The sequence below is a fragment of the Xiphias gladius genome, chromosome 23 (assembly GCF_016859285.1).
Source record: "Xiphias gladius isolate SHS-SW01 ecotype Sanya breed wild chromosome 23, ASM1685928v1, whole genome shotgun sequence".
NCBI lineage: Eukaryota > Metazoa > Chordata > Actinopteri > Istiophoriformes > Xiphiidae > Xiphias > Xiphias gladius.
In genome coordinates, this window is record NC_053422.1 from 21,591,878 (window position 1) to 21,610,425 (window position 18,548).

General features: G+C 42.0%; 1 protein-coding gene across 6 annotated transcripts in view; it reads right to left on the reverse strand.

Annotated features, from left to right (window-relative positions):
• LOC120784945 (rho guanine nucleotide exchange factor 9) overlaps window positions 1-12,412 on the reverse strand; it is a 41,145-nt gene extending 28,733 nt beyond the window's left edge. For 3 of the 6 annotated variants that reach the window (XM_040119102.1, XM_040119098.1, XM_040119103.1), the window contains exons 1-5: window positions 12,336-12,412; window positions 9,300-10,979; window positions 7,780-8,118; window positions 6,837-6,963; window positions 6,644-6,747 (exon numbers count right to left, since the gene is read on the reverse strand). In XM_040119102.1, coding sequence (XP_039975036.1) covers window positions 6,644-6,747; window positions 6,837-6,963; window positions 7,780-8,118; window positions 9,300-10,907 — 2,178 coding nt within the window. In that variant the 5' untranslated portion in view covers window positions 10,908-10,979; window positions 12,336-12,412. Of the gene's footprint in view, window positions 1-6,643; window positions 6,748-6,836; window positions 6,964-7,779; window positions 8,119-9,299; window positions 10,980-11,388; window positions 11,457-12,335 lie in introns of all 6 variants that reach the window. The other 3 variants (XM_040119099.1, XM_040119101.1, XM_040119104.1) reach the window with 3 other exon arrangements.
• Between the last annotated feature and the right edge of the window lie 6,136 nt (window positions 12,413-18,548).

The window sequence follows — 18,548 nt, forward strand, 5'->3', positions numbered from 1 at the left end:
TCTGTGCAAAAAACAAACTACAAAATCAAGACATTGTCATTTTACAAGGGATTTGTGCGGGACTATTTCTTGGCCAGATTGATGCTGTAATTTGTTGGAGGCTACGCTGGTTGCCCAGCAACCTCGTGGTGATGCTTAGACTCAGGGTCAAGTCACTGAGCTCGACCTGGAAGCAAGAGTTATAGGAGATATAATAGGAGATATAGCATGAGCTTTAGAGGTGCCGGTGGGTAGAATTTGTTATCTTTGGACAGAGCCGGGCCAGCTGTTTCCCCGTTACCAGTCTTTGTGCTAAGCTAAGAGAACCGGCTGCTGGTTGTAGCTTTATATTTTTCTTACAATCATGAAAGTGGTATCATATTATATCATGTTATGGTAATACTTTTACTGCAGTGAATTTAATCTATATTACCTATTCATCAATATTAATTTGATTTCCGCATTTTCTGACCAGTGGGCTCCCTTAGACACATGTTGACGCCTTTACATGTCCACTAAGGCACCTCCTTGATTAATTTAAAGAGTAGAAGATGCTTTAAATCACTAATAATTCTGAACATTTTCAAACTGAAATCCGTAAACTTCTAAACTCTTCTGTGAAGGTGTGGCAAGTATAAAATTTCTGTAAAATTTCTCCATAGAGGAAAAACAGTGCCTCTGCTAAAAGACACTGTAACAAGCTCCCCAAAGACAGCATTGTAGCTTTTTACAAACCGTAACAAAAAGGAAGCATTAAGGAAAACTATTGAAAATACAGTCTGTTATTTATTTATGTTTCTCTTCAGCATCAGTGCCAGTGCGTACTTAAATAAAGCCCACAGATTGGTCATTTGAGAGCCCAGCTGTGGGGTGAAGGATAAAACCAAATGACCTATACTAGGATTTGTTGGGTTGCCTCAGCCAGCACTGCTTTACTGTACTTCTACTGTGCTGGATGTGAGTGTACTGAACGTGCTCGCTAGTGTCACCATTCATCAGGCACTGTAAGCCACCTGCGGCCCAAAACACTGAGAGGTACAAGCCGTAGCGCCTTCCCATCCTTCCTGTGATCTCTTGCTGCTACATTTGCATGCAGTGTTTGTTGGATATTTGTTTTATGCCTCTTTTGGATAATATATATATTTCGATTTTTTTGGTAACATTTCTGGTGAGGTTAGTCACATTATCTGAGAAACTGCGGCTGGTAATGACGAGCCCACTCACCCACTTTAATCAACTTTCATGCCCACTATATGCCATAGATGTGCAACTCACTGTAAAAAGTGTGTGGATACAAAAATCTACAGCTCTACCTGTCCCCTGAGCTAAAATGATTTCTACATTCTCACTGCTTCCACACCACAAGAGTCCAAAAGCAAAGCAGTGGATGGCAATTCAAAACTCTGCAGTGATATGATATTTGGCTGCAAACTTGTTTGGCATTCTGTGTTTCTCAGCACCTTACTTCTTGTTGGTAGGTCAATTACTCCCATAAAAGATTTCAGAGACTCCACCTGATATACTGCTGGCCTGTAAAACATTTACTAACAGGTTTTCATCTAAAATATATGACTGCACACAGGAATGGGTGCACATAGAAAGTTGCATACTCTTATACTCAAACACACAAACACTCACAGACACAACAGCCCACAGGAAGCAGATGTTTTCACATGCCTGGATTTAAGAACCGACGGGGGGGTGCTTGATCTGAGGACAGTAGAAAACAGAGATGGAAGTGATGTAGGGAGGGATAATGAGCTTTGAGGTCAGGAAGAAACAGAGGTGGATGGAGAGGGGGAATGAGGAAGAAGTACAAGGAGCTAGGGGTTGCATAATACATGTTGTGATGGAGGGTTTTCTCTGACGCTGCATGTGGTGTAGAAGGGAGCCAGGGAGGTCAGATTCAGAAAGTTAAGCTAAATAATGTACACAAGAAGTGGCAGCTGCCAGAAAAATCCAGAGGAGCTTTCACAGAGGCCTGCAGGATACATTCTAAGTAGCAGAACACCGTAAAGGCGGTTGGCTTCTGTCCCTTTTTTTAGGACAGGGACAAAATGACCAGGGCTGGAACTATGTATTTTACTCATAGTACAGATACTCAATTAAGTTGCATTTAGATCACAGCAGTTGTCTAGAAACTTACAAAAGTAAAATGCTTGGAAGAAGTCCCAACTATTCAGTTACCTTGAAAAAAATCTTCAGAACTTATTACCCACTTGATGGATCATGTCAGGACAAGATTTCTTCTGAGCTCATAAAAAAGTACAGAATGACTGCATGACAATAAATGTTACATGTAACTGTGCTCACTATTCCTTTATCTAAATGTAAAATCTGCTCAAATAGAAAAGCATTGCTAAGATCTTAAACTTCAGGGGAACAAAAACTTTTACAAAAAAAAGAAAAAAAAAGAGTTGCAGGTCGTATATGGTGTGTCTTTTGATGGATTTTACTATGTGCTCCTCCATTTAAGTTTTGGTCACTGGGGAAGTTGCTGCATATAGCAAAGTTGGTTCATTGTTTCCTTGTAGAAACAACAGATCACTTGGTTAACAATGATGAATCTATACATTATATGTGGGAGATTTCCAAGTCAGGCGCATTAAGGTGGCTCAGTTTTAAAGACAAAGGTCATTTATGCAAAACAGACATGATTCCCTATACAACAGTCAATAGAAGGTTAGGAAGGCTTTGGCCTTGAGGTGGTGCAAGGGGAAGCTGACGCAGTCTCCAAAATGTGAAGAATTTTGTGCTCAGTAAATGTCAGTAAAATTCCAACTTTCACAGCTGAATTTTTAAGTTTCTCTGTTTGTACCAAAATCACAAATTTGCCTCAAATAGCTTGTAGATAGATAAATAAATTCCAAACATACCTGAAAAATATAAATCTGGGAAGACCACTAAAAACTGGAAGGACCTGGGCCACACAACCTCCTCTTTACAATGCAATTTACTGTAGATAGGTAATGAGTAGTTACATTGTAATGAGATATGTAAATATACAATTAAAGGATATTATTTTGCTGGGTGAAAAGTTAAAGTTGTGAAAAAAATTCGATGGATGTGGTAAATGTGGTCATATAACATATAAAAAGGTATCATCATATTACCTACCACAAGGTGACATTCTTTTGTGACGACTTAAGACCAGAAAAACTCTTTATCCCTAATATAAACCTGTCAAATAGCCATGAAAATAAATAGTGTATTACACAGACATTAGAGGCTGATGACTGTGGGTAAAATCATCTAAGCAGCCTGTGGGGAAACTATCACAAATGATACAACTGATGCTGGATAACAAGTGCTGAGGTGCCTTGGGCCTTAAATAGCCTCATAAAGATCACTGCATGTTCTGACATTACTGGAACCCTCCACCAATATAGCCTTACTGTCCTTCTGTGGCAGCAACATAACACATTTTGAATGATGGTTGACGGATAGAAATACTGGCCTTCTGAGATATAAAACAGAATGTACTCCAAGAAGGCACAAACACGAATCTGTACATGCTCAGACATGCATGATCTGACAAAATACAGGGTATAATGCCGAGATACTGTAAAACGGGATACACCAGTGAGTCAGAGAATTAACATACGGCACTGTTCCTCCAGTCCCCGGGTACATGCAGCCATCTGAAATAAAAGTGGAAATGGCTTTTGTAGGGAGCAAAGTAAACCCTCCCAACAGTTATATAAGAGAAAAGGCCCTGAGCTTCTCTGTCTCTCTTCCTAACACACACAAAAACATTCACCACATAAGCATGGAGTCACACACCTATGCATACACCACCAACAAACAATACACATACACACACCTGACTGGCAGAACCCCATTCTTTTGAAGAAACAGCCTAGGGAGGCTCTGACAAAACCACCTGCTCAGATTCAGTCAGCGGCAGTACTATTTAGTGAGGCCACCACATCTTACGAAACAGCATAGGCTGGTGGCTGCAGTAAGTCACAGCAGATATGTGCCTTTACCTTGGCAGGGGAGTGAACACTGATAAGGGATTGTGATTAGGTCACCCGTGGCTCAAAGTGAAAACTGTACATACATGCAGTTATTATGAGGAAGACCTATTCCCATGGCTTGTCGGACAGGGCTCTAAAATAAAGCCCCGGGTGAAACAAATGCTACACATTCACAGTGTGTTTGACAGAGATATCACTAGCCAGTGATATTCATTCCTCACCAAAAAACGAAATTGTTAATGCAATGACTCATACACCCAACAGATGAATTCTGAATACATCAAAAAAGCACGTGAGGTGTGTGTATGTGTGTGTCAGAGTGTTAAGAAGATTTGTATCATAGGGGCTGAGGCCTAGGATGCAGATACAAACAGAGTCTTTGTGTTTAAATTAACATATAAGCGCTGGTGCTCCCCATGAGTATAAAAGAGTGTGCATAAGACGTTGTTCAACTCAACATTGTCCTTTTTCATCACTTCCCTACTACTTACCCAACTAGCCACTGCCTACTGACTCATGCATTCATAATAAATAGATAGCACTGGATAATATGATTATGACCAGACAGACCCAGGTTGGCCAGAACTTAATCATATAGGATTTCTGTTGAAACTTTTAAACTGCATGAAGTCTTTAATAAGACCATCCCCCTTTCTGACAAGTTGACAGCAGAGCTTCAGGCACAGCATTAGTAACACACAGGAAACTGTCCTCTCATCTGCATAGGAATTAACAAAGACTGCTATTGCTTAGTGTTTGTTGGAGGACAGGAGAGGAGAGGAGAGGAGAGGAGAGGAGAGGCGAAGAGAAGAGAAGAGAAGAGAAGAGAAGAGAAGAGAAGAGAAGAGAGGGCAGTGACTGGGGGAGAAATCCATTTAAATGAAAAGGAGAAGAGAGGCGTCAGCATTAGCAGTTAATCCACTGCAGTGAGAATGCTTTCTCTCTGCCTGCGGCCTCTAGGCTCCAGTAGTCAACCTAACAGGAAGACTGTAACATATTCTGCACTCTATCACAAACAGCAGATCCAACCCTGACATGACAACCATCCCAAATAAACAATGCATGACTTACCAGAAATAAGACAGCAACACACACATTTCATGTTGAAGCATCATCCATCCATGTGACTGCATTATAGCTGCGTTACCATGTTATGTCATATTGTGCGTATACAGTATGCTACCTCCATGTTCCTATCATTTGAGCCAGCTACAGATGAACTTCCCTCACTATTCCAACAAACACACAAGACATTTCCAGTGTTATGTGTCCAAATTCCCTACCCCAGGGGAGGGCCATGACACAAAAGTGCACATACATAGAGAGAGCCTCTCTCTTCCCCTCTCTGTTTCTCTCCCACCCCTTTTTCTCTCTCTCACCCACACACTTTCTCTATTTAGCTCACACTTAAAAAGGCTGCCTAAAGATAGAAGCAAGAAGATGAACAGGAGCCAGCGAGTGTCATGGCAACAACGTGCAGTGGCTCACAAACACTATTTAAACCAGCAGCAAAAAGTTATAATCAAACCTTAAATGAGTAGTATCACCTCTTCAAAGTTTACTAAATTTCATTGCAAAGACATGCCAGGAGTGAAAGCCCGGGGCTCAAAATTCAGCAGTTGAGTAGACAGCATCTCTGTCATGAAAATGGACTACTTATTGTACTTCAAATGTTGCAGTAAATCCACACTGACTCCTTGTGTATAGTTTGAATTTTAGTCTATATATATATATATATATATATATATATCTTTACAACACTATGCATATTCATTGTTAAATAACCCTGATCATTTAATTATTCAATATTTTAATGGGAAAATACCCATTTAATACTATATGCTAATGAACATGTATTCAAAATTCTGAATCAATCGAAGAAAAAAAGTGTCACAGAGGATAACACTTAAAGCATGCGGTACCCAGTTGCGATACAATTTAGTATAATCAAATAACGATGTAAATAGTGTTTAGCTCATGCATTGCAGTTCTGTAGAAATAGATGTTGGACACGGACCCAGAAATGTGCACTACCCTGTCAGGATGTTTCAGAAAAACTCTGCATCTCCTTCAACTAGAATCCCCCTGAGGCCACTTGCACATCAAAGCACCAATTCTGAAATGCCTGGTTTCACTTCCTGAGTAGTATAACTCCAACATACTCTGAAGCTAATTTTACACAACTGACAAAGACACATTACATATCTTACAGTTTTCAGCACACCGGGTATATACAAACGATTTAATGTTATTCCCCTTTCTGCTGTGAAATTCACTGTTTATCAGCTTGTGTGCTTGTCAGGTTAAAAAAAACATCTGAAATGTTAGGTGTCCAATTCAGGATGAGTAATGGCCTAGGAGGACTTGATGACATTAATCCACATGACCACCATCTTTACAGATCAGTCCCTTCATTATCTGATGAAACACAGTGCTCCGTCATCCCAATATTACCGGTATCAGTGAAAGGTTATCGCCCTATTATCTCACATCTACTCATATTTCCATCAGGTAAACAAACTCAGTGCGACAGTACACTATGTACTTGTATGTGTGTGTGTGTATGTGTAAATATAGGCACTTAATATCATATATACAGTGGTCCCACTATTGACAAGGTCAGCAGTAATTAGGTCAATCTATATGTGAGTGTGTCTGTTTATGAGGGCAAGCATGCAACTCACTATGTTGACCTGCAGTGGTTCTGAACCAGGTCTCAACAGCCTCTTCCTCCTGCGAGAGTCTCCAGACCGCAGACGCACCGACGATGACGACTGACCCATGTCTGCTGGACAGACATAGAGACAGACAATTGAACATACACATGTCATTCACAAGTCTGCATATTGATATAAAATAAAAAATGTGCTATGGTACCTGACTGAGGCAGGAGCAGCGCCAAGGCAGTGAGAGTGCTGGGGGGAAGCGGCAGGGAGCGGCATCGCTGGAGAGATGCCCTGAGTGGGGGCTCTAATGGTGACACACCCGGGGGGCGAGACAAGGCCTGGAGGGTACTGAGTAGTTAGGGCATCTCCTATAGTCTATACGGAGTAACTTCGATACACAAACTCACACAAACACACACAGTTGAATGCACACACTCCCCTGCCCTTCATTTTAAAAGAATTCTTCCTTACTGCCTTGTACCCTTTTTGCAGTGAATTAAAGTATTTCACATCCAGAAAGTCTATTCTGGTGCACTGGTCGGTGTGCATGCCCTGCAGCAAAACCATGAGAGACTATACATCATGCCAACCAGGCGGTCTCTCAGGTTAAAATGAACTGACTCTGAGTTAGGGCAATGAGAGGTAGAGCTTATGGGAGCGATGAGGCAGAAAATTGGCCACATAGAAAGAATGAGAGTGAGGGAGAGCGAAAGAGAAGCCACACAGAAAGAAACAGAAAGAAAGAAAGGGTGAGAGGGAAGAAAGGAAAAGAGAGAGAGAGAGGGAGGTGAGCTGAGGGAAAAGCAGCATCCAGAAATAAAGGCCTCTATAAATGGGGCAGAGCATGCACGCATTGTTGCAGCTAACAGTGAGTGGTGTATAAATACTGGGTTAGTACTGGGCTGCCCTTCAAAGTCCGTAGTGCGTGTTTGATTCATTATGGGCTTGGGTTATATTTATCAGCGAGTTGTTGGAGACTACTAGTAAGACTCTGCCCACCTATTTTCATTTTTTCAACATTAGGATGTGATATTTACTCATATTTACTCAGCATGAAAGCGTATTTGGGTATTTTTGGACTGCTTATTTGTCATATTTATGTCAGTGTTTGTATGTTTACTTTCAGTGAAAGCGTTTGTTATTTGGCATCTTACTCTGTGGTGCAGCTCCGTGGACTGCGGATCCCTAGTAACACTGGTCTCTATGACAGAGCAAGGCCTGGAGCGAGCAGCCATCCGTCTCTGCCCCGGAGAAGGTTGTATGGTGGGAGCAGGCCTGCGTCTCCGCCGACACAGTGAGCCAACCTCACTATAATGATTGTAGAGATCTCGGTCTGGGTTGGGCCTCCACAGGTCCAGGACAGCTGAGGCCGGGCGAGGACGTGGGCGCGAGGGCTTGTGATGTACAGAGGTCTTCTCTGTGCTAGAGTGGGGCATGGCTGAGCCTGGCTGTCTTACACTGCAGCCTGTCTGGCTGGCAATCTGCTCACACAGCTGTGATTTGCATAGATACTCAGCAGTTTGGCCCAGATAAAGGTGCAACAATGCATTTCTTGTGCAGGGAATTGGGAGGAATGTCTTTATAGATTTAACAAAATATATCTCGTATTTCATTTCAAAAGGTTCTACTAGCCATGAGCTCACATTCTTAATAGCAATGCATCAGTAGCTAGCCACAAGTGCCAAGACTGCCCCTTAATGGCAGTTAAACTTCAGAAAAGATTAAAAAAAAAATACACCCTACTGGTGGATTTAGTTTGTAAACAGTTGGTGATAATGGAAGAGGATTTTCCTGGTGCCATCACTTCTCTTAAATTATAGTACAACTGCACATTACCACCCTTCCCAAAACACAGATTCACACAGCCCTTGCACTTGCATAATAAACCCCTATGAAAGTGTGCTGAGTGTTGAGATGTCATATCTCATTTTGTCATTAAGAGTTAGGACTAACATGTCCTGACTCGCTGGTGTGACTACAATGGAAGATGACTAATGCCTCCACTGGAGTGAGAAGGGAGGGGTGCCGTCATGAAGCACAGACGTCACAGAGCTCTAGTGCTACCACAATTACACACGCCCAGCTCTATGGGAAATAGGGTTTCCTTGCATGCTACACGAGGCTGGCTATGCAGGAAAGTACAAACTCCTCTAGTATGATATTGTCCACCATTGTAATTACTGACTATTTCCTCTTCTCTCCAACAGATGGGGCAAAAGGACAACTGTAGAGTTGGTGCCCACTTCGTGTCCTTACAGGCTGGTGTTTTGAATGTTTTTGTTTCTCCCGGGCAGTTAATGAACCACACCTAGGACTTATATCATGAGGAAATGAGTAACAGCTCTGGCACCGTTTAAATTCTAGTTCAGTGTTGATGATTTTAAGAAGCAAAAGAATGACCATGGTTAAAACAGTTACATAAATGATATTTTCAGCATTTATGCAGTAATTACATGATGCATGCCTCTGGCGATGTTAATGATGTGGAAAGGCCTGCAATGGAATGTGGTTATGGCATAAATGTGAGGCAAATTATACATGAAAATGCTATTCTTTTACAAGAAACACAACAGTAGTTTTCCGATACAAATCACTAACTTCTTTACCAAATGCATTTATTCAAATTCAGTAACACATAATTAGGGCAGCTAATTTTCTATTTAAAGTCACATACCTTAAATATTTCCTCTGTGGAATCTGATGCAGGTACGCTATTGGTTGTGCTCTCTTTATCACCTTGTTGTGATTGGACGTTCACTTCCTGTATCTGGTGGGAGTCAGGTGGAGCATCCCTGGAATCCTGCTCATTTCCTGTCTGTCCCTCTACCTTTTCCTCTTGACAGAGACAGTGTAACGGATCCTTTTTAACCTCTGCTTCTTTTTTAGTCTCTGTGTTTGGACCTGACTGGGGGATATGATTCTCTACTATGGCTGTGGAACAGCAGTTTGTCTCTCTGTCTATATGTTTGTCTGTACCCTCAGAACACTGGAGGCCATTGACAGCTTGAGATCCTGGGCATGTCCTAAAGGCTTTCAGGACCACCTTAGGGGACTGTCCACCTGTCACAGCCGCTGGAGCCTCGCTGTCAAAGCTACTGGAGTGTAAGGATTTAGTGTTTACTGGTGATGATGGGGTAGGCTGGGATATTGGAAGTCCTTCACTGTGAAGTGTCAGGGACACACTTTGAATGTTGTCCAATGTGCGCTGTGGGGCCAGTGGGGAGCTCATCGGAGTCCTCTCTCCCTCTGGAGGAGAGAAGGAACGTGATGTTGCCCGCCATTTTCTGGCTGTCTCTGCTACACTGTTGAAAAACTTAAACAGACCACCAAAGTGCCCCTTGGTGTCAGAGTTTTTCGGGGGCGGAGGTTGAAAGTCTCTGACACTCTCAAAGTCTACAGAGCCGTAGTCTGAGTCTATGGTTTTGTCCAGAGAGTGAAGCTCAGAGTCAAAGCTCTTCTCTGAGTAAACAGGATTGGCCTTCCCCAAAAGAGAAATCCTCCTCAGATAACTCCACACATCTTTCTGTCTCCTTCCTCTCCCCTGGTGGGTGCTCGGGCTACCTTTAATGCTAGGTTCTTCGTAGCCTGCAGCTGTTTTGTTACAGTTGGTTGAATTGTTGTGGTTTCTTTTAGTATAGGAAACTCTTTCAGATGGTTTACAACCATTCTGTGTTACAGCCTCTCCCATTACAGTGGGATTATAGCCATCTACAGGAGCTGACAGGTCAATATCTTCGAATGAGCAGTCAAATTCTGCTGTATAGCCAGCATATGAGTGCCTCTTGCCACGGTGTCGAGGCATGCCCCTGCTGGACTGCTGTGGAGTGCCAATGTCATGGCAGAAAGAATCCTCATCCACCATTGAGTTGCTGAACTTTGCAGTGGATAATTTCCCTGTCCTCCCTCTAAACACAGAGGGGGATTTAAGCTTCTTGAATGAGCGAACTTTGTCAGCAAATGAGAGTTTAGGGATGGACGCTTCCCCAGGCAGGATCATGGAGTGGGGTCTCCGCTCCAGCTCTGACACAGCTCTCTTTCGGTTCAAGATCTTCCAGATGCCCCCTGTTGCACGGGGCCTCCGGTTGACCTCCTGTCTGTCCTTGACAGGGGACTGAGAAGAGGCAGCCTGGGTCTCTCCCTGCCCCTCTGCAGGCCCTGGCCCAGTCTCCTGAATATAAACACTGCTGGTCTCATTCTCCACATCCAGAGAAACATTAAACACTCGGTTGACAAACCCATTAGGGTTGTTGCTCTCAGAGGCAGGGTTGTCTGTCTGTTCCATCCTCTTTCATTCTACAGTGTCAGCTATCAGCTCCAATGGACATCATGTCTCAGGCCTCTCTCTCTCAAACACCTGGAGGAAAAAAAAGCACTTTTTTATTCAGCAGTTTGACATTGAATTGACTGCCTTGTCATTTTATATCATGTTTATTCTGTCTGAACTTGCTCAGAATGCCCTTGGATGTATGCCATAAATGCTAAATATATTATATTAAATATTCTGAGTGGATGGTCAGCTACATTTTATCTACACGGGAGGTCAAATGTTCAATAGATATGTAGTGTTACTAAAACACAATGAAAGCATTAGATGTCTCATTTTGTGACCCTCAAGACAAGGCTATTGCACCATTAGTCAACAGTCACAAACACCCAACGCCCCCCTCCCCCCATATTTGGTCCATATTATCCAAAGTAATTATTTGAGACAGTCCCTGTCCACCATTTAAACCAGGAGGCTGTGTTGTCATGGAAACACTCACTACTGAGATGTCTGGTTATTTCAGGCCTGCTCTGGCTGTGACATCATCAAAGCTCGGACAAGCTCCCTCTGAGGAAGAAGAAGATGCTGGGCAAGTGCTATACTACTACATGTTAATTACCCCCATTTTATAATCCCTTTAATGTATGGAAGCATCTTGTGTAATTGGGGCCCCCGGCATACATCTTTGTTGGTACATGAGATCATCACTAAGGATGTGTTTCAATTAGGATGGCCTTTTAATAGAATGTCACTATTCAATTTATATGCTTTTTACTGATAAGCTCTTAAAGAATGCTATTAAAAGACAGCACTCAATCGTTTCAAAAAAAATATATATTTATTGGGGGATTAGGGTATAGTCTCCAATCACATACATCAGCTCTACATTAGCTTGTAAATGTAAAATGTGACGCCTCTTTAACGAGACTTGACTCTTAGCTACTCCACTTATTCAGATAACATGAATGTAATTTTTTTAAATCTGCTATAAAGCCTTTTAGAAAGTCACGAAGGCTAGGTGGAAACGACTAAAATACACAAGCATGCATTTTTGTTGTTGTTGTTGTTGTTGTTGTTTTGCTTCCGTAATGTGACAAAACGTAACTGTTTCCACCTAAAACTGACAGTTCAAAGCAACGTTACCTATGACAGATGACTTGACTTCAACTTGGGTTGGGCGTCCAAAAACGTATGTTTAAAAAAATGGCGTCAACGAAATCAACGTTAACGTTGCAGCAGGTTGTAGGAGTCGGTTTCACCAAATTCATCTATGAAATTGTTTTATAGCATAGTTTGGCGTGACTGCAAGCCGAGTTACCCGTCCGTAAAAGTCACACTTTACTATTCAGTGACTTCGGGGAAACTTGCTTACCAAGTTGCCCCCGCGAAAAATAAACTATCGCTCCTCTTACCACTGAAAGTTGGCTGTTAAAGCTGTTAACTTACCCCCAGGAAACTCCCCCCGTTTTAGAAGGGCATCGCCGTTGCCGTCCTTAAAGTCAATAAAAGAAAAAAGAAAAAAAAAAAAAAAAAAAAAAACGCCGTTAACACTTTATGCTTGCGCTAAACTTATCCAGTGTACTTTACGGGCTTAACTTATATCCATGAGTAAGGCTGAAGTTATGCTGCGGACAGCGACTCCTTTGTAGATCACATGTGCTCGGTTTTTGCCTCTAAACTTCGTCAGCTATCATCAAACTGAGAGAAACTCCCCGAGTTAGCGACAGACCGGTGAACTCTTGCCCTGTAAGCTCCTGCAGACGCCGACACTCTGATTTGTGATAAAGCTCTCACTCAGACAGAGCAACACACACACACACACACACACACCCACACACGCTCTTCACACTCATACACACAGAAAAGACACTATCACACACTCAAACACAGTCACTGAACCTACACACTCAGAAAAAACAGACGAATTCACAGTAATTATTTAGTTCAAAGATAGTCTTTTGATAAAAGCAACTTTAGAGCTAAGTTTGTCTTTATGTATTAGCTATATAGTTTACATTATATTAACCTTGGGATGTTCCCTGTGCTTTCAATCCTATTTTTATCCCTTATTTCATTACAACTATTTTCCATGGCCAGTATAGCATATTTTTTGATGGATTCTTAAGGGTTTTTTTCTATCCAAGTTTGCTGGATGGACTAATAAGGAAGCACTTATAATTTTTCTAAAGGAACATCAGTGAAAACAAATGATTGACTGAACTCTGGTCTCACTAGCTGATCCTCCTTTGGGATTTGCGTTGAATGTGAAAATCCTTCTATTGAAATGACACAATAGGGAGAGGGAGCCCCGGGGGGGTGGGGGGTGAGGGGGGGGAGAATTCACAAAAACTAAACAGCTACAGAGCTCCATAGCTGTGAAAGAGGAGATGGTGGAAGAAGGGGCCTAAATTTAAACATTTCCTCTTTGTCCTGTTTTGGGCCCATTGTCATCTCATGGCGTTCTCCCTTCGGCACAGGAAGGAGTGGATCTGACATCAACGCTCTCAGGCTGACAATGCCAGGAAGTCTGTCTGACTGTATGTAAATATCTCTATGTGTCCATGCTTCCCTTGCTTGCCCGCAGAGCCGCTCTCCTCTCCCTGGCCCTGTCAGGGGAGCGGCTTTAAGTACTCGAGGGTGTAGTAGTAGTAGTAGCAGCAACAATGGTGATTTACATGTTACATTTCCACCGTAACTCATCCGCAACTGTCACTGCGAATTACAGCAACCTCATCTTCAAATGTCTTCTCTTCTGATGGAGCATCTTTAGTCCAAGGCTTCATATGCAGACCTAGTAGGCTCGTTTTTGTTTTTTTTTTAAATTTATGTACATACATTAACTTATATTTGTATGCTTCTGATTTCTGTGTTTTGCCATTTCTCGTTTGTCTTGTCATTTTTCCTCATAGTTTCGCGTCGAGTTGGTGTTTGTTACCCTCCTTCACTTCCGTTCCCTCATTTCTCCCCTCCTTCCCCTTATTCACTCACTTCCTCAGAACCCCAAGCAGTCTTCCTGCCGTCCTCTCCTGTCCAAAAAGACATCCTGGCTCGGACGGGCAAAATGTTTCAGCTCAGATCTGGTTTATTCAGACAAAAAACTAACCTCTTATCTTTAGAAAATAAATTAATCCATACTGCATTTTGTATGAGTGACAGAAAGCATGAGAGGAAAAGCGAAAGAGAGTGATGAGTGGAGGGAGACAGATTAGAGATTTATAGACTCTCAACCACTTGGGCCTGTGTCTGAAATGATAAGTTTTTGTTGATGTTTGGCGAGCCGCGTACATTACAGCGAGTTTACTTTGTTGCCTGTTTACTGCGAGTGTTGAACACTCTGAACAGAGCTCTTTGAAATGATGTCATTGGCTTCTCGTTTTCAGAACAATCGCCCTCTTCCTCCTCTTCCTATGACACAGTCCCCACTGGTGGGTTTGGTGGAGATTACTGGAGACAAACACTCACTGAGTTTAGGCCCAGCTGTAATTATTTCACCAGTCTTTGTCAAAGCCTCTGAGTGAAAACAGGCTGCCGTGAAAAAGCTGGCCAGACAGGGAGGGAGGGAGGGAGGGGAGTGCAGATATGTTGTGATATCAAATGAAAGGCTTACTAAAGCCTGGGAACTGGATACAGGAGGTGCAACTTGTGTGAGAACAGCTGGGATTTCAGACAAATTTTATTTTTTCAGAGCAGGTGTTTGGGAACATTGAGGCTAAAACACTGTGTGGCTGTATAATGTTGCTACATGTCCTTGTCCATAGAGAGAGATGCCGATGTCGCTGTGAACCTGTATAAACTATGGCTCCTTACATACATTGGCATGTTAAAGCCCTCTGGGACGCTGCCACACACACAGGTTAACATTTCCGCACACTTATGGCATAAAATATGCCCAGGTAGTAGTCGCCTGCAGTGGTAGAAGAGAGTTTGAATTACACTGACATTCCTGACATTCCCTCAGCACTGACCTGCATACTTCCCTGGCCTGGCTGCACATGGCACTATCCCTGAAACACACACACACACACACACACACACACACACACACACACACACACACACACACACACACACACACACACACACACACACACACACACACACACACACACATTTGATCTCATCCTGACAGTTTAGTTAACTGCAATCAGTTTGGGATAATCAATCAGTTTGGGCTGTGTCACACGCCAACACACGGACACACACTGTATGTATCAGCTCACATGGCACACACATGGACAGCTGGAATGTTAACATGTGCAAAGGTCTGAATGTTGTTGGTGATGAAGGTTGAAGGTTAAGCCATCTGAGAGACAGCAAGAGGGAAAAAGAGCGAATGAGGGGGACAGGACAGAGGGAGTGTGTGTTTATGTGTGTTTCAGCTGGGGACTTTCAGTCACTATCAGGATGAATCTGAAAACAGGAAGGCGGGTTCCAATAAACAAGACAAGCGGAAGACAATCACAGCTCTACTTCCTGTTTTAGAGCAAGGGAGGAAACAGCAGATTTTTTAGGAATTCAAATCAGAAGCAACGCTCCGGAAAGACCATCTTTATAATACACAAAATGCTCTAGCTTTGACAAAATTATTAGCATTTGTGACACTACTTGCTTTTTGTCAAACCTATTTTTATAGGTGGTTTTAATACAGCAGTTTTTTTAAGCTTTCCTTTCAGTTAATGTTTCTGTCAAAAGTGTGAACAGCCAGATGTTTATCCCATTTCTGTATCTGTGTGATTGTGTATCTGTCTCTGTATCTTGCTATACAGTCCTTGACGCTGAGCTGGACTTGGCTGTGTTTGTGGGCCAGCAGCAGCCCGGCACACAAAACACCATTTCTGCTCAACTGGGTGCTTCCAGCTCCTCTGGAGAACGAAGTTTTGGATTGGGAAAACCCAGGGGATGGGGTGATAAATGGTGGGATCATAATCAGCAGAGGAGGGATATTTAACTGAGACGAAAAAAAGGAGATAAAAACTTTGCAAATCACCCTGTGTCTTCTCAACACAATGTGTCAGCGTTACTGAGCAGAGTAAAGGGTTGAGATCTAAGATGAGATAGTACACAATTAGTAGTGTGATTGATAGTAAACTGGCATTCCTCTCACTGATTTGTCATTGAGAAGGTTCTTTTAGAGTTGTCTATTTTATCTCCTTGATGAATGTTGACCTCTGACCACATCATTGTCTCTGGTCAGTGTCCTCTGTGCTGTTTAGGCTGTGAAAATAGTGGTTTGGGCTGCCCCATTTTTGATGGAGATGGAGCAATAGCCACTTTAGTAGGCCTATCAATTATAACTGAATGTAATGCCTCCCTCTATCCCTCTCTCTCTATCTCTCTGTCCTTCCAACGGCTCCTTCCCCATGTCCTAGTTAGAGGCTGATGATAAGCATTACGAGTGTGCAGCTCCCTTCCCATTCCTTTGCTGCACATTCTCTGTCTTATCACCAAGAGATGGAGCAAAAGAGGGAGTGAGGCGGTCATTTTGTAGATTTACATTGTGCTTTAATATTTTGAACAAGTAGCATAACCGAAATATTCATTCATACATAATCCTGAGATTATAAAAATTTTTTCTGAAGAACATCCTCTATACTCATGTCTACTTATGTTTAAGCCTGTCTTAAATTTTCTAACAGAAAAAAAACCTTAAAACTAACCAATGTTAGTTGCAAATGTTAGTTGCAAGAAAATGTTATGTATGGCTCTGATGCAATCAACAATTGCCTATGCATAAAATATCTATCACCATGTGTTTTTTAACAACAATAACAGATTGTAAAAAATAAGATAAGACGCTTTTTGCATCCTTGATTGCTTTGAATAAAAGAACCCACTTGAGTATAAGACATTTTAAACCATTAAAATGCTTAAACACTGCTAACAGGGTTCAGCATTTAGCAGCAGGCCATGTGTATAAAGGCACCAGACTATAAAACAGTCTGGTTCCAAAAACTTGTAAAAGCTTTTACAAGTTTTTTTTTTTTTTTTTTTTTTTTTAGCATACTAGACAACAGCATAGTACTATACTAATACTGTACTAACCATAGCCAGAATTCAGTCTGAGTGCATAGATAAGGATCTATGGCTCAACCTATGTGTAGGTTTCTTTATGGCACAATAAAATCAAACCAGGCCATAGCTGAAGCGGATGATGCAGAGCTTCCCATGTGCAAGAAGTACAAGCAGCTCACATGTGCACATGTACAGCCTATGGAAATTGGACAGGCATTGGATTATAAATACGGTATACTTGTATTCTAGGTGTGCACCCCTCCCCACCGTCTGAGCAAGCCTACCTCCTTCTAACACACGTGCACTTAGATCTCTCTGTTAGAGTGATGTATCTGCATGTAGAGGTTAGACTTTCCAAATATCCAGAAGCAGAAATAAACTCAGTTGAAGAGAGACACCTAGTGGAGCCATCTGAAACTGTTCTCTTCATTTATTTTCTAACAGGGTGTGAATGGCTGTTTTTGTCATGTCTGATGCATGTTTTTTTTAAAATGCAAAACACGAGACAAGGCTGCCTCTCCCTGAAGCATGTGCTCTCTCTACCTGTAAATACTTTTAGTCTATGTGAAACTTCCTAGGTAATGTATTCTACACACCAATCTGCAGTGATGGACCTGTGCCACATGATGGCAGTCTGGCTCTTTCAGTGGCTGTAACTGCATCTTGCAAGTGGAATAGTGGATTACAAGACAATCCTTTACTATTAAAAATCAGATACAGCGTGCATTTGAGAATATAGCCTGTTTCCGGGGTAATACCACACAGGCAAATCCAGGTTTCAGGGGAATCAAACTGACAGAGTGAAACTGGAGGAAGTGATCTAAAATGATGAATTAAAATTGACTAAATTTGATTTGAGGATTTTAATAAACTACCAGAGTTCTGAGGTTTAGTTAACTCTCTCATTGAATAATTTGTTACTGTGAGATGGGTTCAACGAGAAACTGCTACCAAACCTGATAAAGGGGTGTGATTGTGCTCCGCAATGATTTGCACCTGAATTTAGGCCCAGAAGTAATTACAGAGGTACCCTAAGGCTTCAGGTTCATCTCTTTGCGATGAAGGTGTAGTTACATGTGCAGTAATTCCACAGGAACAGCCAACCATATGTGCTGCCAGGAATCCTCTCCATTGGGATTCAGCCTTTAGCCACGTGTCAATCAATGGATCATGGTCATACTGCTGAATCTGTGACCACAGATACATTTGTTGAGAAAATGTGCCAGGGGCTGAAAAGTAATTTGGTGTGAAAGTAAAGAATTAGACCTCAGAGATGTGGCTAGCATTAAAGGTAGATGTGATTAAAGCTACAGGCATCGATCGGATCTCTGTTAAAAGTTACCAAGCCTCGGGATGTTCTGCAGAATAGTGGAATCACTCCATTCAATTTCATAATTTTCCACTGTGACACTATGAGATGATTTCATTTGCTCTACACATTTGCAAAGAGGCTCAGTCAAAAAAAGCATGATCTCACACTTTTGCTGCCAATTCCATACAAACCAAGGATGCCAAATAGATACAAGTTAGCAAACTGCTTGCTTTAAATTAAAAGCCACAAGTCAAGTGGATTTTTCTTATTTATTATTCAGTGAAGCACATTGTCCTTGCTAAAAAATCTTTAAAAGGCAAGATAAGAGGCTTTAT